Below are 21,808 nucleotides of genomic sequence, written 5' to 3'. Positions count from 1 at the left end.
CCTCTCACTCCAGCTGCTGTTAGTATTTTACCAGTTGGATTTTAGCAGGGTTTTGCATTGCAGCACAGAGAGACAATTAACCTCCCCAGCCCTACGAACTGCACACCAAAATCTTCCCACAAAAACCTGAGAAAGTCAAGACAGAGCAACTCCAGCAGCTGTTCCTAGGCAGGAGAGGGTCACAGCTCTGTCCTCACTGCTGTCCTTGCTGTCCCTCATGAGCTGTGCACACACTGGCAACGTCAGTCTCTGCTGGCTCCTGCTCAGGGATTTCCAGCCTCCCAAAGAGCAGAGCCTGGATGTCACTCACGTACCTAACAGAGGCAACACGAGTCCTTGATGTCCTTCAAGTCCTGCACTGGCCAAAGACAGTTGGGAATAGCACTCAAGCCCTGCAAACCCAAATCCTATGAGAGCACAGGGCCTCTCCTCAGCTCCAAAAGGGTCACTTTTGCAATGGGTCAGTGTAATTACAGAGTTGGTTTCTTTCCCCAAAACGTGTACATTTTCCTTTGTTAAATGCTAGTGGACTGATACGTTGTTTCCCCTCAGGGTTCATTTCAAAGTTGGTATGTGAAGATACAGGTGGCTTTTTTTTTAATCCACTTCATCAAATTTCTCCATTCCCTATTTTTTAATTCTACCACCCACAAATTTTATATTAATGGAATGTTACATACAATGCCAAAAGTTTTGTGGGAAGTGCACACCTCCCTCCAGCTATTTGCCCTTTTTGTTTACTTTTAATCTGTCACAAGCTAATCAGGTTACAGACATAAATTTCTGGTTTGTTATTTGCAACACCTATTGCAACTCTACGAAACCCAGAAAGCCACAATTCAAAAGGTTTTTAGAGCAACTTACCATTCAACAGCCACCAAAGCAAGGGAATAAAACCTGGACTTTCACTGATGTACTTCAAGCCTTTCAAGTTGATGCTCACATTGTAAAGTGACATTAGCATTAGCCTAGAATTGAAAGAAAAAAGATGTGAGGGCCTTTGATTTCTTTGCATGTTTTAGCATTTTTTGCCACTTGTGTCAGGCACGTACTGATGCAGAAGCCCGTGCTAATAATTTATATTTTGGTAAAGGAGAAAAGTTTCAAATCATATATAAGCAATGTTGTGCTTGTTTCTACTGTTTCTACTGCTAAATCATGTATTCCAAACACATGGAAAAATATGCTTTTCACACAGCCCCTGCAGCTCTTGGCTTCCAGAACACAAGCCCTGACAAAGGAGCACAGTCATAACTCCCTACAAGCAGGCAGACTGGAAATGCTCAATAAACCAGTATCTTATAATGGCAATGTTAACATTTCTTGAGAAGGTCTTTCACCCTTAATCTGTCTGACATTTGCAGTTAGAAATAAAGTGACGCAAAAAGGTACTGCTGTGTTTGTGTTTTTGTGTCACTTGTTTGCTTTGTGCAGACAAAAGGGACTGGTGGTGGTTTTCCAGGGAAGAGCTGAGGTTTTGGAGTGTTGGGAGATGACATAACCCACCTCACAAGCCAGTGCAGTAGCATATTAATATCTAATAGCATACCTAATCAAACACACTCTCCTGGGCACAACATAGAAGCATTTCCAGGCCCTTTATACCACCTTCATCTCTAGTACCTGCACATTTTAGTAAGTATTTTTGGCAATAATTATTGCAAAAGTGCTTATTGAAGCAAACCCGACACACATAATTATGGGATGAACAATACTTTCTGGTTTGGGTTTTTTTTTTAACATGGAGGGTGCCTTAATCATGCACTTCATAATCTTCCTATTTAGGCAAGCCAAATTTAATTAACATCTTGTACTACTGTATCTGTCAATCCTTTCTTTAAAATCTATAAAAGCACAGCTAAAGCCCCTTCTTGTCTGTCTAATACATGGGATTAGTACATAAAACGTGCTAATATCTACCAAAGTACATATTTCTTCTGGCTACTTTCAACAGCTACATAAGCAAAGTTAAATGTTCTTAACTATTTAATTATAGCAATGAATAATTACGTGACTAACATTTACAAATGTTGACCAAACCCTACAGCAATGAGAAGAAAACCTGAAGTCTTTCACACCCCTGCTATTTCAGAAAGGCAAGGACACCCATGAGATTCCAGTCCCAGCACTCATGTTGATGCCTTGGATGTATTTATTCCATACGACTACAATGGATATCATGGCAGTTTTGGAATAAATCATAGGTTCTCCATGTATTTTTTTAATTTATATATTTGTACAAGAAAAACACAGGATTGCTAGAACTACATAAGAGAATTCCTCTTTATCAGCTTGCTCTGATACTACTGTGTGTAGAATTAGAGTCACAGTTTCCCCTGATTTGTCACACAGCAATGAAAAACATTTTTTTAAAATAAAAGCTAGAAAACAATTGTAAAACCTCAAAACTAAGCAGAGGCAAACCATATCCTTTAAAATAATAAGCCAAATATTCTCTTTAACTGATTAAATTACAAGGTGATGTCCTGCCATGTAACACCATGGTGTTTTTGAGAAAAATACATTGCATTTCCAAAATAATGAACATTTTCAGCTGTGAGGTGTAGTTTTAAAAATGTGCCTGTCTGTGTGTATATGTATATAAGTGTATGTGTAAACATTATTTATGATAATTCCAGAGTCCATCTTCACATAATTTAGAAATTGCACTACAATTTCTGGTAATTATCACATCCTTATCTCACAACTGTCCTTCATTTTGTCCTGCCTTATGTTCCTTATGGTAGGGAGAAAAGGGAGTTCTACTGACATATCTGCTTATGAAAATGTAGATTAAGGTTAATAAGCAGCTAAAGAAACTCAGAGGCAGAGAGCAATTTAAAAACAAATCAACCAATTCCCCAAACCCTTCTTTGCTGGGCTGGGAGATTGTAAAACTCCCCAAAAGGACAAGAAAACAAATCCAGTGTTAGTAACAGGTTTTTAGAACTGAATAGTGACAAGACACACAGGGAGCTCATGGAAAAAAAGGAACCTGATCATGGACATGAAAGGCAAACACAGAGGAAACATTTTGCACCAAAAGATTTGAGCAAATTAGGCTCCCTTGTTCAATGACAAGGCCATGAAGAAACATCCTTTCTGGCATTTGCTCTAATGTTAGAATACAGCAATTTTCTTATCACATGACAAGTTCAGAGCAAGAAAAGAAAATGTTAGTTCCGTGGAATATCAGAAAACTTTATCACTGCACTGAATTCAAGCTATTGTAACATATGCTTAACATTTCTCATTTATCAACTACCTTGTGCAACCTCTTTTCCAAGCTTCCCTCCATTTGTTAGCCTAAGAATCTGGCCTGTGTTGAATCCCTGGTCCCTGCTGAATCCCTCACAGGATTGTTTATGTTATGTATATTTTACCAGCAGTGCTGTATGGCAGCCAAGTTTATATCACCATGTGTAATTCTTCTGCAAGGCAGGCAGATTTTGAAATATAATTAAAACCAACCCAAAACATAAATTCAAAAGAAAGGACCTCAAAATCCAATTACATCATCCAATTACATTAATACAAACTGAAATGATAAAGAATAGTTTAACTGGACCCATATGCACATATTCACTTGAAATTGAGTGTGTGTTTGTGAGTGTGTGTAGGAATACTTTCCCTTCTCTCAAAGTCCTTTTTTTTTTAATTTACAGGTTCTGAAACAGTATAGGTTCTCTTTTCATGGATGGTTTATTGTTTGCTTTCTTCTGTTTCATTTTACACAAATTACCTTTTCTTTCTTAAGTGGAGGTTCTCATACAAATATTTCCATTGAGGCTTAAAAAAAACCCAACACCTACTGTTGACCTTCAAGCCCAACACTTGGGAAACACAGCAATTAACTGATCAAGCCACTACCTACAGCACAGGCTGTTCAGCTTTCCCCTCAATACCCAAAAGGGAAAGACAAACACCTCCAGAGGGCAACTTGGAGGTTGCCCCCCCCCACATGAGCAATCACCTGACAGCACCATCTCCTTCCACTGACTGTGGGAAGAAGCCCAGGCAGTCAGCAGATGTTTGACATCTCCCTTTCTGATAGCTGGGGTTAGGCCAGATAAAACCTCTCCAGAGTGAAGACTGAGCCTGATTCCGTGCCTATCCCATACAACCTGCCTAAATGTGTGCAAGGACGTGGTCAGGTTACTGTGGCTGCTGTTTGTCAGCAGAGCTGTGACAGCTGGCTGGGGTATGAATTGTTTGTGCATGTGTGTGTGTGTGTGTGTGTGTGTGTGCCTCATTTATGAAAAAACATCACAGTGGCTTAAACCACCTTCCTGACCAAATGAACTAGGTGTACAGGACCAGTGCCCACAGTTTAGCAGATGAGCCACTCATTAAGCCAAGGTAATTTGCTCAGTCAAGGCCATATACCCTCAGCTTGTAACATGTCTGTGGAAAAGGCAAAGAAAGTAATTTATTTAATCTCTTCACCAGCTGAAAACTACTTTCCAGGATCCGAACTGTGTTACACAGCCTTGCCTTTAATGCTGTATCATGAGGCCCCTTTAAAAGGAATTATCTAACTTTTAACAAACTTTAGTTTGTAACCCTTACAAACTAAAAGGTGTGGTGAGTCTGGCTACTGAGTAGCCTAAAATAATTTTATTTTTGCTCTTAGCAGATTCATAACTCACTTTCTTCACAAAGCAGATGTGGCATTTTACAGTCTTCATACTGGAAGGGAACAAATCTGAGTCCACATTTCCCACATATTCTGTTTTCAAATTCACATCTTCTTTATCTGACACTCAACTCACGACCCCCTCCCAAGGTAGAAGGGGCATCCCCGCTCATCTTTACAATATTACGGTGTTTAAGAAACTTCCAAAGAGACAAAAAAACTGGATAAAGCCTTGTAGCCAACCCTAGTATAGCTGCAAGGAATGCTACCAGGAAAAGAGCTTCCAAAAATTATGTTTCCTCTCCAGGAAGGGAATGATGGGAAAGTGGGAAAACTACTGTAATCACTGTGACCTACACTGCAAGATAATGCATTTCACTTGAAAGGGAAAAACAAGAAGTCATCATACACTTTAAATTTGTTACAGAGTCCTGGCTTCATGTCTCCCAGGAGGTGCATCATCGTGTCCAGTAATTCCTGACTTGAGCTAACCAAGAACTCACGGCCACACGCCAGCGCGGCCACATCTGTGAGAGAGCACAAAACAGCACCATAAAAACCACGTTTCAAACAAAGGTTTATGATAATTATCAGGACTGCTAAAAAGATATGCTGCTGTGAGGAATGAACTATGGCATTTATGTAAACTTCAAACTACGTTCACATGTATAGCAAATACTGAAGCGGCAAGTTACACCGGTAGAGCTCCTTCCTAATTCTACTTTGGTAATTAAAACATTTATTCAGAATGGCCAGTGTCCTAATAGCAACACAGGGAATTATGAAACAAAAGGCTCTATTCACCTGCAAATAACGTGGAACTGAAGCAAAGCTGACCATTACAGGTTCCACTTCAAAGAAACGAGATTGCAGATTGTTTTACAATTGCTCGATTCAATATCCTCGGCACATTACACAACCAAAGCTCTTTTCCCACCTCTCTGCAATTGTGGCATTATTCTAGCACAAACCAGAAAACAAAATTATTTCCAACTACTGCTCCAAAGCAGACTTGCCATTGGTATTTTTCCCTTACACCTGCCCCATACTTTAGGGCATCCTTATGTGCAAGAGGTGTCTTCCAGCAGCCCGAGCTCCTTCGCGCTGTGCAATTGGCCAAACCTCCTCCAAAACCATGGAGCAGAAGTGTGAGTAACTAGTGACAGAACCTGGTAACCAGGTACCTGGTACAGCAGATTAAACAGGTTCCTGTTCCTGATTCCTCCTCAGATAGAACCCAAATTTCCCCTCCCCACCTCTCTCCCACTCAGCCTTTAAACACTTTCTTTTTTCAGACTTTACTTTTGCTATTCATTTTTTTTCTCCCCCCAGTGAAGCAGTTTGAGAGAATTGGATTCCTCCTCGGTACAGTGGCATAATGCATCACATATTGATTTTATCACAATCTTTAATGGCACTGCAACAGCTAAAAATCACACATTCAGAAAAGTTATTCGTGCAAGATTCACTTATTTGTATAAATAACCACAGCTTCATCTATCTTGCATCATGCCATCAGTGGCATTTCGATGGTTACACAGTTCCACAAAAATGCAGATGATGCATCAACCCTATTTCTCACAGCCTTCCAAGCCAAGGGGCGTCATACTGTGACAGATTTGTGGCTTTCTACTTATTTTCTGGCCCTAAAAACAAATACTTCGCACAAAAGTCAGGTTTATTACCTTTTACTTTTCTCAGGACAGCAAAGGTATGGTCCATCTGACAGCAACAAAATATTTAAGCAGTTTCAAAATACTTAGTCCATACCTTAAGCTGGGGCTGATCTACTCACATCATCTGCAATCCATACATCTTGAGGGTGTTGGCATTACTGGCAATTCAGAAAGCAAATTGCTTGACATTTACAAACAAAGGTGAGCATGCAAGACCAGCAGAATGGTCCTTGTTTCACTCCTGATTAAACAGATGTATTAGGTAATTTCAGAACTCAATGGCTCTTACCCACCTAATCCTTAACAACGTCACAGACAGCACAGAGCCTCACAGAAGTGGCAGTAACAAAACCTGCTAGAACTCTAAAAGAACACTGACTAAATACTTCACTTTGAAAAGCTCTATTTACGGCAGCTTCTTTGAGGCAATATAGATTCCCAGTACACGTGGATTGCTGTTCTGAGGGATAACATGAACTTACTTGTCACAATCCCTGCCAAGGCTAATACAAACTGATTTTCATCAGAATCCAAATCCTGCTGTTTCATGTCTTCACTTAATGACTTCACAAAGCTCTCCATGGTCTGGGCAGTGATTGTGAAAAACTTTCCTGCTTTACTCTGCAAGCACGGGGGAGAAAAAAGGTTACACACACTACAGCAACTGTAATTATTAGATGCTACAGTAAAATCGGGCCATCTTCCAAATTATTAACACATCCAGTTACTCAAAAAAATGACAAAAAATACCAGGTATTTTTATCAAACTAAATGATGTTCGATCCCCTAAATTTGAAACAATTACATCAGAAGAAAATAGGAAATGCAATGGTGCATTTACTTATAAAACTAAAGCACTGCATATTTACCTCCTAAACTTGCAATAATATATATCAACCAGCAGAATTAAAGCTTATTTTCAAAAGTGAGAATATATCTCTTGGCCTTGCAGTAGCTGCACCAGGTGTTTCACATTTACATGAGCTATTACAGCAGCTTTTGTCAAAACCAGCTGAAGATGGAGACTTAACATGAAATTCCTAAGAAAACCAACAAAGTACCCAGAGAAAAAGATAAGAAGTGAAAGGCAGAAGTGCTTTAAAAAGGGAAATGGAGGTCTCTCTTGGGTCACAGGTTGAATTCAAGCCACCAATGTCACGTGAGAAAGATAATCATCACAAACAGGAGCACACAAACAGGAGTACAGGCTGTAGTTGTGTTACAGTCTTTTCCTCTCAGCTGGAATACTGCTTCATTTCCATGTCTCAGCTGAGGAAGCAGCCACTTGGTACAAAGCTCATGGCAGGTCAAAGAGCTTGGCCAGAGGTGCAGACAGAGTCCAGAAAGAAGGATGAAAAGATCTGTTTCTGTTTATTGGTAATTCTGACCAGTAAAACATTGTTGGAACACTACTTCACACAGAGTATGAAGGTTTTCATAACCAAAACAGTGTAGTAGAGAGCCTATAATGCTGGGTTTCCCAGTGTCCTTATTAATTTTTCCATTTGTTTCATGAAACAGCTGAAACTCTTAGTCATTTCCAGCAGTGATCCAGTGGAACAGTTCAGGAAATGCCTGAACGTTTATTCCTTTTTCTAAAGCCAGTGAAAATTTTAATACCTTTTCAAAATTACTGCTTTCACAATACATGCAAAGCTACTGATAACATTTATTTATTCCTCCCCTGCTGCACATTCACCACATCAAAGACATTCAGTTGCTGTGGGGTGACTCCAGGAGGAACAGGGCACAAAAAGCAGGCTCAGCCAACACTCAGTATCTTCTGAAGTGATGCTGTGGTCCCAGAATAACAGCAATGAAGGGATCATGGGCAAAGAGGATGGAAACAACTGCATTTCTGCATGTGCTGGATGTAGTTTTTATACTTATATGGACACCACACCTCAAAGATGGTAATTTTAACACAAGCAGTGACCACAGTTCAATAAGCAGAAGGTGCAAGAGGAAATGAAGAGAGCCTACTATGAAAATATATATTCACACGGGAACATAAGAGAGTAGTAAGCACACTGAGTAGTTGTTATTTTGCACAGAAAACAAGGAAAACCTTCTCTGCTGATCTCCTGAGGTGCCACTGGTGTCGTCTCTGCTGAACCTCTTGTCCAAACAGCCATTACTTCACTAGTGCTGAGGTCCAAGGAGCTGCAGCACAGACCCATCAGGTTTATAAATAGCAAACGCTGCATACTCTGCACAGTGTCTTATTAGCTTGACAGTATTTTCATGAGACTGAAGAATGTCTCACCCACAGACATTGAGATAAGGGTGGTTCTGAGAGCAGCCATGAAGGTGCTTGAGCTCAGATGGTGCATGAACCCTTTGCTGTCCATGTAACTGCTGCATGAAACCATCAGTTAATATGAGAAATTGCCACCATAAAGTCATTTGTCACCACAGCAGACAACTGAGGTAGCAGAACACCTTGTAGAATCCCAGATCTCTCAAGCTGAAGCAAGCCTTAGTGTCATTCTGAAATCAAACCTTCAGGCTGCATTTCCCTGCGAGAACCTCGTCATATCTGGTTGAAGCTTTTTGAATGACATCTAAAACAATGTCATGGGAATTAATTTACTACTTTTTTGGCACATGCAGGTAGGAAACCTTGAGAACTCTCTCTCATGCTGCTTCTCTGGATGTTTCTTCAAGTTCTCTCTAGGAACATTACACATGGGCAGAAACGGCCCCCAGTGCCTTGAAAACTTAGTTGTGTCACATTTCAAATCTGCTGCCTGAGTTTTGATTTTCCCAGCCCATATGGACACAAATGGTGTACTGATCACTGACACCATTTCAGTCCATTTGCATTACAGGACTGTAAGAAAGACCTACTTCTGTATTGCTCCAAATACCAAAAAAAAAGCTTGGGCATTGTTCCCTAAGGCATGAAATGATTCTGAACTGATGCCACCTTCCCGACGCACTTAAACATCAGCATCCATTTTAAAGCACTCTTGGTATTCTCATCCTTTTCTGTAGTTCATGGCACCTTCTCAGGGGAGGGGGAAGATGCTACAGGCTGTGAAACTTGTCCCAAAATAACCCAAATCAAAAACTCTGTATGACAAATTTCCCATCATCTTTTAATGACCTGACTCATTGCCAGTTATAATCTGTGGCTGACACAATGCCACACAATCCATTTATGTTTTCCTAGTAGTCTTGTTGCAAACCCAGGCTTGTTTTTTACCACGTTATGTGCACCATCACAAGAAAACGAAGCCCAGAAAAGGTTGCCATGAGCTTCACCAGAAGTACAGCAGTTCAACGAGCTCTAATGTTTGCTGGAACTGACTACAGGAGAACTATTTTGCATTTCAAACCAACCTAAACCCCAAAGTATTGCATCTTCAAAGTTATGCTTTTTATATTTATACAAATCTTCAGGTAACAGTTTTGTTTTTACCTAATTCTACTGAATTTTAATACCTAAGAATGCTTTCAACAACCTGCCTTTTGTTGTAAAATTTATCTGCTTTATATAGTGTTTTAGGAGACTTTTTTTCCTTAGTTACTGCTGCTGCTTGGATCTTGACTCACCAGAAGTTATCACCAAAAGGCATCATTGTACAGCTTTCTAATGTCCAGTATTGTTGTAATTGTATTTTGGTGCATCCAAATTAGAATACCTCTTACAAACACACTACTTTACAACTTACTATAATGAACTAATCCTATTCACTCAGCTGCTCACCATGCTACTGAAAAATCAAGCCAGAAGAAATTGTGGCTTCAGTTCACTCAGATTAAATACAGCAATTCCTTCTCATGTTGGCTGTGTCAGGAATGAAAATCGTATTTTTATCAGGCTTGTTCCTCTGATCCCTCCTAATTCCATCAGCTCCACTTGGCAGTGAAACTGTGTTAGTTGTAATATTACCACTGTCATCAACTGTTGTTGTTTTGGGGTTTGGGTTGGGTTTTTTTGTTTTTTTTTAAATAATCTACCTGTCCAGATTTAACAATGAAGATTTAATCAGATCCCCTAGCAGCAAGGCTCTCTTAAATTTCCAAGAGTTATGCAAGTATTAAGGCAGCACAAACACTTAAAGTAAGTTGAGAATCGATGGATCTGTCTTCCTTCCATGGAAATAGCTCCTCCAAGCTCCCTACAGGCATGGAAACTCCTGCATATGCCCAGGAATTATTTTCTCCTTCTGTTAGCTCGTGAAGATATTTACATTGTGCTGGCTGTAGCCTTGCTTCCAGTTTAACTGTGTGTGGTGGAAAACAGACAACCCTTGTTTGGAAATGTGAGAATTAATTACTGCATTTATTCATAACACTTCATAACTCCAAAAATTCTTAAATGAGAATGGATGAACATGCAAACCAGAAAACATTCTTGCTGTCCAAAGAGTTTCTGAAACATATCCTGAAAGTGTGACACCCAGCAAGGTCCTTATTTTAAAGGCCTGACAGCATTACCAGGGGTCAGCATTCACCTGCCATACTTACTCCTCCTAGAATGGTTTTCACAGCCTCCTCGTTGCTGGACACCCCCCACAGCAAGGTGCAAACAGCAGCCCCCATCTCTGTGCAATACTCTGCCTGCTGCAGGAGCTGCTGCTTGGCCTCATTCAGCTGCTGCCGCAGGTCCAGTTTCTCCTGGAATAGCACAAGGAAATTTTGGTTGCACTTCCTATCAGCCACAAGTTTCCAGTCTAAGGGACAGAACAAGACATCATGGCCATATCTGAAATGGAGGGACACCCAGAGCAGTGGCAGACACGTACCTTCTCCCCTGAGCTGTGTCTAAGCAGCCAGGACATTGTGGAGGCTGACAGTAACCAGAAGCCTGTCCACAAGGTCAAACCAAGTGACCCCCTGAGACTGAGTGGCACCCAGAGAAGCCTGATAGGAGAGTCATCTCCTCCTGAGCAAACAGCTCCATGTCTCCTCAGGAGAGAGGGGATTTCAGCATCAGGGGACAGTCTTCCCTGATACCTTACAAGAGATACTGGAAACATCTGACAGGAAGGGAGGGTTGCTCTGTTTTTCAAAATTCCTTTAGCCAATATGGCTAGATATCTAGGACAAATACTGTTGTCTCCTCCAAATTTTTTCTATTGGCATATTCCTGATCAGCAAAGTAACACAGAGTCCCTGGAAAAACATATCTAAGGTTTGAAGTTTGGAGAGCCTTTCATATCAAGAAAGCTGAGGCACCACTGTGCATCCATCAGGTTGGATGGGGCTCTGAGCCACTGGTCTAGAGGAAGGTGTCCCTGCCCAAGGCAAGAGGACTGGAACTGAATGATCTTAAAGGTCCCTTGCAACCCAAACCATTCTGTGATTTTATGATTCTATCATCACCTAAGTGTTTCAATTTGGCAGTACTTTTTCCCAATCACATGAGAAGCTGGCTGGAAGAGTATCCTGAGACCGGGTATGATTCCAGGTCTCACTGCCTTCCAACCAACTGCCACAGGGGTAGTGAAGCTGCTGCACTTCTCAGCTTAGAGCCAGCACAGACAGGGAGAGCCAGGCAGGGATTCTGCAGTCTGTGGTTTCTCAGGGTGGGTGGGAGCTCCCTGCTATCTCCAAGTAGGGTGGTATTAGACAGTGCTGCATGGAAAGACAAAGGCCAGTCAAGAAAAATTATGCTAATTCACATATTAGAAGAGAGAAAGAAAGAAAGAGGGAGAGATTTGCAGATCACACAACATCAAAAGAACAGAAGGATCTTACTCTGCCCACTTTACAGACATGGGATTTTCAGATTCACCAGGGAAAACACCTTCCTCAGCCCAGCCTCCCCAGCGTGTTTGGATATCAGGATGTGAGAAATGAGAAGGAATCTTTTCTGTGTAGACTTTGAAAGCACCTAAACAAAACAAGACTTTCAACCATATATTGTCATCAAGATTTTAAAATCGTTGTCTTGTAATTTTGGGGGTTCACCTCAATGGTTTGTGAGAGGGTTTGGAAAGAACAGAAAAGCAAACTCACCTGAAAATGTTTGTAATGTGATATCAACCAGCACAAAGCTGCCTGTTCTCTGTCTGTCAGCAATTACCTGCTGAGCCCCCTGATCACACCTGACAGCCTGATTTGTGCTGCTTTATCGTGCTGCTAATGGAACACGCAGGCGAGGATTTGTAAAGTTCAAATTAAATTTATCGAGTAGATTTCTGTGCATATTTACTCTCTGGAGTCCCTTTCACCTTACAGATTAACACATGCAAAAGACTGACACTTGCTGGTGATTTCAAAGGCACAGTCTCCCAGGAAAAGTATCTTATTTCTTAATATTTTGATCGTTTTTAAGTAAATTGGCCAAATTCTGTCTTTTACATGACTCATTGCCAGGCCTATCAGCTTTTCTGCAACCATATGAATCAACAAAATGTCCACAGGCATCTTCCTACCTAATCCCTATATTCTCCCTGTCTTTCCCACACTGTCTTTTTCTTAGAAAATGTATCTTTAATACATTTTATTTGCATTTTGCATTTGGATGCTAACAGTGAATAGTAAGACATAAAACCCAGTAAATACCAAAGCTAGATCCCCCAACAAGGACGTAAAGCCAGCACAAGAAATGCCAGAATTTTTAATAGATCAAAACCAGCAACAGAACAAAGATGTGAGGCAAGGGAAACAAAATAGTACATTCAAGAGCCAGGAAAATAAACAGAGCCTGCAAAAGCAAATAACCAACTGGAAGCAACACTCCTGAGAGTTCACAGCACAACCCAATCCCTGTGCTGTGCAACACCACCATCTTCAGGAAAGGGTCAAGGCACAAGAACACAGCAGTGCCCAAGTATGGAACTACAAAAGGACAGACAAAGAAGACATCACCCAAGAATAACATGTGCACTTCAAGTTTTGCTCAGGTTCAGAAAGCACAGCAACTCCCTGATCAGTGATCCAGCTCTGCACAGACATTTTGGAAGGCAAAAATGTTGATTTATGATGGTCTCAGAAAAGGACACTGCTCAACCAGAAAATGCATTTACTTTATGTTTGTTTCAGTGAATCATTCCTTTTCCTTCAGAAGATAAATATTTAGGAAATAATTCAGAAACTTTATGGAAGGATGCCTATAGCAGAACAGCAACCAAATGAAAAACACCAGGCAAGTGATTAACAGGACTAAAAATCACATATATACACACACCATCTTCTTGTAACCTGAAGAGCTAAAGGACTTCACATCATAAGCACAATCTGCTCATACCTTCCTGGCATATAACAACCCATTGTCTAAATGCTATACTGCACAACAGCAAAGACATGAAGAGCTTTGATCAGGAACACCAAAACAACTACTCTATCCATGCTTTAAGTAAAACTCATCCAAAAGAAAACACAAACCCAAACCACCTGCCGTTTATTTTGTAGTGTTAACAAGATTAATGGGTGGGACCCACTTCATTAATATCTAAAGCAGCAACAGTAAATCTTACAGGGATTTTGCCCTGGATGGTTACACAACTGAGGATGTGGGTGCACAGCAAAATTGTGTATCTATTGCTGAACTGCAATAGCTACCCCTGCTTTGAAGGAATATCCAGACAGACAACTATTCCATCATACCAAACTTCATTCCAGAATGGCTTCTCCATGCAGAAGTTCACTAAAACTATACATCCAAACTCTGCATTTATTCCTTTTCAAAAATGAAATAATTTCTGCAGATTCATCTATCTCTGTGCAATCTCAGCTGTAGAACTCCAACAACACCAGCTTCTGCTGAAGATGGCTCCAAGGAAATGAACTTTTGCAGCAAATAATCACCACTGATTCTCATAGACACCCATTTGAACCCCGATTGCTTCACAGAAGACCCACAATCAGAGAAGTCACTGTCTTTGTTATTCCTTCATTGTTCAGAATCTCCTCTCTCATAATCACTAAATACAATATTGACAGAGCAAAAGGAGCCCTGTAATTGCTCTTTGATTCGCAGATGTACATGGCAATTGGATCAATATGTGCACTGAGAAAGACTACTAACACCAAAAAAAAAGGGTGCATAGCTCACAGAAAGCCAAAGAGAGGCTGGTTTCATTCTGTACATTGCATTGCTTAAATTATCTTCTATTGTCCTCTTTGAAAATACATTATAGTTACATTAAAGTCAAAAGAACTGATTCTGTGAAGTACATTTTCATACCAGCTATACCACAACCTTCCCAAATACCCAACATTTTACTTCGGCGTGTTCGTATAAACCAAATGCTTGGTTTTTAATGTCACATACACCAAAACAAACCCTGCCAAGAACCTGTGTTTTGACCCCATACAACCACACCCCACGTAGTATGGACTGTGAGAGACTCATGCAGGTACACAGGAGTTTTGTACCTCAGTGGTTCCTCTGTTTGTACACTTTGACTACTTTTTGGGACTGCATCCCACTGTATTTTGCCTAGGTACAATACTGACTCTTTTGCTTGGAAATACCAAAAGGGGAAAAAGCCATCAGCTATGAACTTTCAGGTTCATAATTTCCTCACCACCTGACTATATGGATAGAAATCCCAGACTGCTTTTCATGTTCATGTCACAGAATAAATCCTCAGTCTGAAGAGCAATCATTACTGCTTTTATCATTAAAACTCAAGCACAGAGATACCAATATTATGGCAGCAAATCTACCTTCTTCTCTCTCATGCAATCTGCCTGGGCCGTTTCCAGACGGGCTTTGAAGTGTTCACAATCCATTCTCAGCTGCTGAACTTCCTCCTCCTTTTTCTCCAGGTCTGTGACAGGATAAAATCAAGATAAACGAAGTGACACGTTATGACCAAGGGGGCTGCACTAAGGAAAAGAGAATCCACCAAGTGCAGCTTTCCCGAGGTGCTGTGGCTGTTTGCTTGTGCGAGATCACCTCCCCGTGGCTAAACCGGGATCTCACGATTTGCCACATCACAACACTTCTGAGCAAGTAAATGAACATGTTTCTGATATAAAATTGGGAGAGACTGAAAGAATCACATCCAGCTGTAAAATACAGCGTGCTGATAAGGTTTGTTAGAATTTACTAATTTTTCTGCTTTGTTTTAATGATGGTTTTCATGAAAATTCAGCGGGTGGAATTTCACTCAATTCAGTGAGTATACTGAAAACCTAAGAAAAATACCAAGATCATTCAAAAGTGTGTGTTTCAATATATAACATAAAACTTCTATAAACAGTAAGAATGAAATGCAACTCTTCAAAATATTTTAAATTAATGTTTATGAAGTATTATAAGTAACCTATTCTACTGAAAGATGTCCCTGCCCACAGCAGAGGGTTGGAACTGGATGATTTTTAAGATCCTTTCCAACACAAACTGTTCCGTGATTTTATAAACTATTTAAACTTTATGTCAGTTATAAGCAGAATTTATGATTCTCTTAAAAAAGTTAATTTTTTTACATTATCAGAAATACATTCCAATTTAGACACTTTATTATAGTGAAGAGAAATCAAGTTAAAAGTCTATTTCACCATCATGGTGCCAGTTTTAAAAAAAAATCACTTTGAGGGATATTTTTAACAATAGTTGTGTATTGTATTTTACTTTAAATCCCATAGTCCTGGATGATTAGTATTTATACTGCAATAAAGGAAATACGCTTAAGTAGTTCCAAAAAGTAATGTCCAAAAAGCACCTATTGTAATTTTGGTTAGCTTAAAAAGAAAAGAACAAGTTACAGCCCATTTTGAGCACCATACACTTGATCTTGACAGTTTGGTCTATGGCTTAATGCTTCACATACTTCCCCTTACACGTGGTCAATATTTTTTAATGTAGTTACCAAAAATCATAAAAAGACAACATCACTAAAAAATTATCCAAAAAGTGTGTGTCCCATTCACCTCTGACTATTTGGGTGTGAGTCTTAAGTAGCTGACAGAAAGATGTCTTGAGCCTGAGTGAACCTGCTTATCCATAGCAGCCAAGAACCTGTTTATTCTGGTCAGGTACATCCAGTAAAAGTCTCTTGTCCCTTCAACGAAACAAGCTCTCCTGAAAGAGAAGAATCACTTCCAGCCTTTGAGAGGATGGAATCCAACCTGAATCCAGCCAGAAGACATACAAAGGTGCCACATCCTTCGCTGTCACACTTAAAAGGTCCTGGAACAAAACCTGAGCCAGAAGGGGAACAATATTAACTACTGAGTGTTAACACAATGTAACCTTTATTTTTAAAAGTCCTTCAGATAAAAAAGGATATGTCAACATCCTCTAAGGTATCGTGATGTTTTATGTCGAAGGAAGAAAGAAGGATAATACTGGAAGCTGCTGAAAAGAGCCCTACTTGTCTGTGCCTCATTCCTGGAAACTCCCCTACTATGCCCAGTCAGCCCTCCCAGCTGCACCTTTGCTCTGAAGAGAAAGGAGCAGCTTTCACTATCAGCTTGGGTGAGCAAACAAATAAGAAATGGAATTCTTACACAAAGAGGAAATATGTAACTTTGCCATTGCAGTGGTAAATCAAGCTCTGGGAAGAAGTGGCATTTGCTCCTGAGACAGACAGAGACTCAACAGTAGAACAAGACATTGGGCACAAGAAAGAAGAGGAGGCCACATTTCAGGTGTGAAGTAGACTCATTCTCATCCATGCAAGAGATTTTCTGGACCAGAGATCGAATCTCAAAGCTCTGGGACGTGGAGAACATAGTACAATTAGGATGAATGCTGACAAGTGATGGAATTCCAATTCTTCTGATCCAAAAGCTGGATCTAGGTTAAATGCTATTTTTAACACTTCCCTGGTGGACTGAGTTCACAGAATCACAGAATAGTCAGGGTTGGAAGGTTCCTCAGGAGACCATCCAGCTTAATCCCCTGCCAAGGCAGGGTGACCTGGAGCAGGTGACACAGGAACATGTCCAGGTGCGTTTGGAATGTCTCCAGAGAGGGAGACTCCACCAGCTCCCTGGAAAACCTGTTCCAGTGCTCTGTGACACCCTCCAAAAAACTTCTTCCTCATGTTGAGGTAGAAACTTCTTGTGTTTTAGTTTATGGCCATTGCTCCTCACCCTGCCGCTGGGAACCACTGGAAAGACTTTGGCACCATCCTTATGTTCCACTAAACATAACAAAGAAAGATTTTTGGAACTGGTTTTTCTAAGTTTCCTGGAGCCAAACACTCTCCCTGAGGAGGGTAGCCAGAACAAAACACACCCTTTTTTTTTCTAAATGAACAATTACCCTGACAAAAGCCTTAATGAAGACCCTGACACCAGCCTGAAAAGTAGGTGCTGGCTGCACCAAGCACTGCCAGCTCAGATCTCAGACACCACTCAAGGGAAGCTCCGATAGGAAATGGGTATCCTACTGACCCAGACACACCAGTAAAACATGCAAAGATCTCAAGGTTTCTTCAAGCTATTCAAACTCCATCTGTGTCACAACCAAATGGGCCAGAGGTGTTGAAAGTCTCTGACTATAATCTGTAGTTCTTGAGGAACATGAGACTTTGCAAGAAGAGGAGGAACTTTGTGTTTACAGTGCTTAGAAAACTGCAACAGCTGATCAAAATCTGTGGAGAGATGTACAAATCACACATTAGGCTTCTGCAAGAACAACATGAAAAACATCTCCAGGAGCTGCCAGGACTCCTGCAAGCTTCACATGCCACACCAAGAGACTGTATGTAATAAATAGCACCATTCTGAGAGTGAAGGCTGCTTGTGTCCCTCTTATATCCAGCCTTTTGTGATCTGTATGCTCCAAAGCCTGCTTTTGTCTTATGGCATGATGCAGAGGTAGGAGCAGATTGGAGCAGCAAAAATCACCACTTGACTTGTCCAGCTGCAGGGGCAAACAATGGCCAGAGCCTGAACAAATATTAAATGACCTCATTAACTGCAAGAGAAAACTCTGCTGTGACAATATACTCTGTAGAGTTCAAAGGCTGACTCAGCCTCAGGTCCTCCCCCCGAGGACCCAGAGAATGCTGGCCAGACAGCAGAACATTTAAGGAAGTCTTAAAATCCCCATGTTGATTCCACAAACCTGCTGCTTGAAGACCCTGACAGTGTCTCCTTCATGTTTGGCACAAGGAGTGTAAGAAGGACCAGTGAGAGAAATAAGCAGTTAAAAGAAGGATCTGACTTAGTTGAGGATCCTGAACACTTAATGCAACTGGAAACAAGGTCTTGATGCCTTGCAACACCACAAAAAGAACATTTCCAGATCCTACATCTCTGCTTGTGACATGGATGACATGTCAACTATCAGTAGGAGAGGTGGTGCAGCCTTCCCATCTTTGTTAGGATTTGATGGCACGGAAGAATCTTTCCAAAATGTGGATCATTGAGACAGCTGGAAGCTCTGCCCCAATGTTACTTGGTCAGAAACAGGCCTGGGGGCTCTATCTTACTCTTTCCTAACTAGCTGTAGCAAACTAATTTTCCATTTATCACTTGATATTCTAGAAGAGACAACACTCCATGTAATCTGTCTCACTGCTTGTCCTGTGTCTTTTCAGGCAAAACCAACTCCTAGGATAACAGCTGAATTGTACAGCTGCATGGAAGCCACAGGCCAGGGATGGAGCTGACTCCAATTTGGTCCTGATGGCATGTTAGGAATGGTGTAATTGTTAAAAAATTAATGCACAGAGAAACATAACACTGAGAAACTGCTTGTGCAGACAGCAGTAAAAACACTTTTATTATAGTCTTCAACTTTTTTTTAATTAATAATATTTATAGTAATAAAAATATGCACACTAAAAAACAAGATAGGCCAAATACAATGACGTTCTCTTCCTTTAACTTTTTATCCACTGCTATTTACCATCATTTTAAGTTTTTATTTTTCTGTGCAAAGTAACTTTTTGAAAACTAGCATGCTTTCACCTTCTCTCAAACAGAAAACATTTCTTTCCTGATACAGCTCCCCTTACAGCCTCAACTAAGTATGCTTTTACCCGCAATAAAATATTTTTAAAGATTAATTTGACATGTCTGATTATTTCTAATGCAGTCTGTAATTTCCTTCACTACAAACACATTAATTTGCTGAAGCAGCCACTGGACAGCAGAGTTTAATCTGGAATAACTCCACAAACTCTACAACTATTTGTAGGGGTACAGCAGTTTGTTCTAAGTAGCTTGGGCAGAAACTGTAAGAGACTGTAACATGGTACTACTCACTTGATTCAATAGCATCCAGTTTCTGGAGTGTCCCCAGGATATCTCCATTCACTATTTTGGGTAAGAAATCCCGCAGTTGCATAACCTCAGTTGTCAGCCTTTCCAAATCCCTTCTTCTAACTTTAACAAATTCCTCTTTGGTCTCAGCCTTCTGAAACAAAACATCAAAACAAAACAAAAACAAAGAAACCGAGAACCAAACAGAGACGCTGTTACAGCCTTGCGGTGCTTTTCTGCTTGAATATTTTTTCTGTGACAAAAATATTCCTCTGTGTGACAAAATTTCAGAAATTCATAACCTTTTAAAAGAGAATAGTCCAGTAATTAAACCCAAAAGTCTTTGAGATGGACCCTTTGCTGTAATCTAATTTTTGCCATTCTGGCCTAAAGTAAGTCATATTACCTCTCTGTGTCTGTTTCTTCACCCAAAATGTGTGCAATGCACCCCAGAGTGCTGCAAAAATTAACACATAGACATTTTAAAACGTGAGCAGCCATGCATGTGCCAAGCTGTTGTTTCACAACTGTTGCAAAATATGATAACTCAGTTTTTTAATTAATTCAAATATTTGCAAGATCCTCAGTCCTAAATTACAACAACTCTTCCGGAGGAAATTGCACTCTGTCAAATGAATTTAGCTTCTGTGAAGAGCAAAAATTATTTGCAACCCAATCCCACATAAATAATTTAAACCTGAGGCAAGACAGAAAATGTTTACCGGTTTCCTCTTCTGCCAAGCTATTGCTTTAAAATAATTTTAATTCCATATTCCAATGGAATGTGTGTTAATCTTAAAGTTACAGAGCAATTTTTGTACCAAAAAACTCCTAAATTCTGATGTACATGCACATGCACACCGCTGGATCTTAAAAAGGCTGCCACATACACTGACATAAAATAGGTTTTAACGTGTTTTGACTAGAACATCAATCACATAAGCTTTCACAAAGCAAGATTATAACATATCTTAGTACTGTTTTGTACTTGATTGAGAATTAGACAAACGGAGGTCATCCTTTCCAACCATTCCCTATAATTCTGTCTTTCTGCTTCCCTACTTCCTGAGGTTAAACTTTTCCTTTCAGTTTTGCTTCCTACTCTATTTCTTTCCCAGCTCTCTTTCAAAGCCAGACAGTTTTGGTTCACAACAGGTCGGTCCCACCTTTCCTGATTCAGAGATATCAAAACTGCAATGAAAATATGGAAGACTTTGCTTTCAGCTGGAATGACATGCTCTAAGCTGCACTTAGGAAGTGCCTGTGGCAAAGGGAGTACTGTCAAGCACAACCACGTGACGTGACCCAAGAAAAATGCAACTCATTTATGTCTCATGAAAGCATGGAATAAGCACATGGCAACGGGACTTTATAGAGGAAAACCATCTGCATGTCAGCAACCAGGAAGGACAGAGACAATTCAGTACTGCTCGGAATTAGGGAGCACAATTTTGTGCTTGAAAGCATAGAAGTAGCTCTGTTCACTTGCAACAGCTAAACTCAGACAAAATACATTGTGAAGTACTGGGATGGACATATGAAATATATGGCAAGGAGAATATTCTGATTTTCAGTTCCCACTGTAAGCAAACATCTTTGCAGTGCTGCAGCTACAATGGACAAGTTTTATTTTCTCTGCTTAAGCAGCTACTCAGCATCTCCCTGCACTACAAGTGCGTGTTAAAAGCAAACACAGACAACGGGAGAGTTTTGTGCCCAGTTCTTACAGTAACACAGGTGCCTGGATGTAGATTTGACTCCAGTCCTCTCAGAGCTCTTCCACGAGGGCCAAGCCACCCAGTTACGCACCTGAGGTCACAACCTGCGTGGTGTGAATCCGGTGAAGGGAATCCCCCTTCCCTGTCTGGCAGTGGGATCTGAACAGGGAAGGGAATCCCCTTTCCCCACCTGGCAGTGGGATCTGAACAGATCCCAGCTGGCGATGAATACCCGGCATGGAATCGCTGCCAGCCCTTTCTCCACTCACCCCCCGCCACCCCAGGGTGCCACTGGCACCGCTCCACAGCCCTCACCGCGCTCCCCTCTCCCCGCGGCCCCTCAGGGCCCCGCAAGGCCCAGGACGCCACAAACCCCTCATCGGGACACCCCACAGCGAACTCCGGGCCGGGCTCAGCCCCATGCTCCGGGCGGGCCGCTCGCGATACCTGCGCGTCGCCAGCGAGGCCGGCGCAGCGCCACATCGCGACAGAGGCGACAGCGGGGACAGAGCGGCCTGCGGGGGGCGGGAGGGACTGAGGGAGGGACGGACTGAGGGCGGGACGGGCCGCGCCGTGGCCACACCCGCTTCGCACTTAGTGGGCGGGGTCGGGGTGTGGGCTGGGCGTGGTCTCCAGCCAGGCTCCGCCCCCAG

General features: G+C 41.2%; 1 protein-coding gene across 7 annotated transcripts in view; it reads right to left on the bottom strand.

Moving 5' to 3' along the window:
* Positions 1-21,748, bottom strand: part of HSF2BP (heat shock transcription factor 2 binding protein) — a 30,212-nt gene extending 8,464 nt beyond the window's left edge. Inside the window, exons 1-8 of one of the 7 annotated variants that reach the window (XM_051770902.1) lie at positions 21,603-21,748; positions 19,441-19,591; positions 14,941-15,044; positions 10,789-10,938; positions 6,795-6,933; positions 5,046-5,163; positions 865-968; positions 315-392 (exon numbers count right to left, since the gene is read on the bottom strand). In XM_051770902.1, coding sequence (XP_051626862.1) covers positions 315-392; positions 865-968; positions 5,046-5,163; positions 6,795-6,933; positions 10,789-10,938; positions 14,941-15,044; positions 19,441-19,591; positions 21,603-21,638 — 880 coding nt within the window. In that variant the 5' untranslated portion in view covers positions 21,639-21,748. Of the gene's footprint in view, positions 1-314; positions 393-864; positions 969-5,045; positions 5,164-6,794; positions 6,934-10,788; positions 10,939-11,066; positions 12,012-14,940; positions 15,045-19,440; positions 19,592-21,602 lie in introns of those variants that run through there. The other 6 variants (XM_051770904.1, XM_051770906.1, XM_051770907.1 and 3 more) reach the window with 6 other exon arrangements.
* Positions 21,749-21,808: the final 60 nt, after the last annotated feature.

The sequence above is a fragment of the Manacus candei genome, unplaced genomic scaffold (genome assembly GCF_025592945.1).
Source record: "Manacus candei isolate 608988 ecotype Guabito, Panama unplaced genomic scaffold, ASM2559294v1 h1tg000126l, whole genome shotgun sequence".
NCBI lineage: Eukaryota > Metazoa > Chordata > Aves > Passeriformes > Pipridae > Manacus > Manacus candei.
This window is presented reverse-complemented; position numbering and strand designations above follow the sequence as displayed.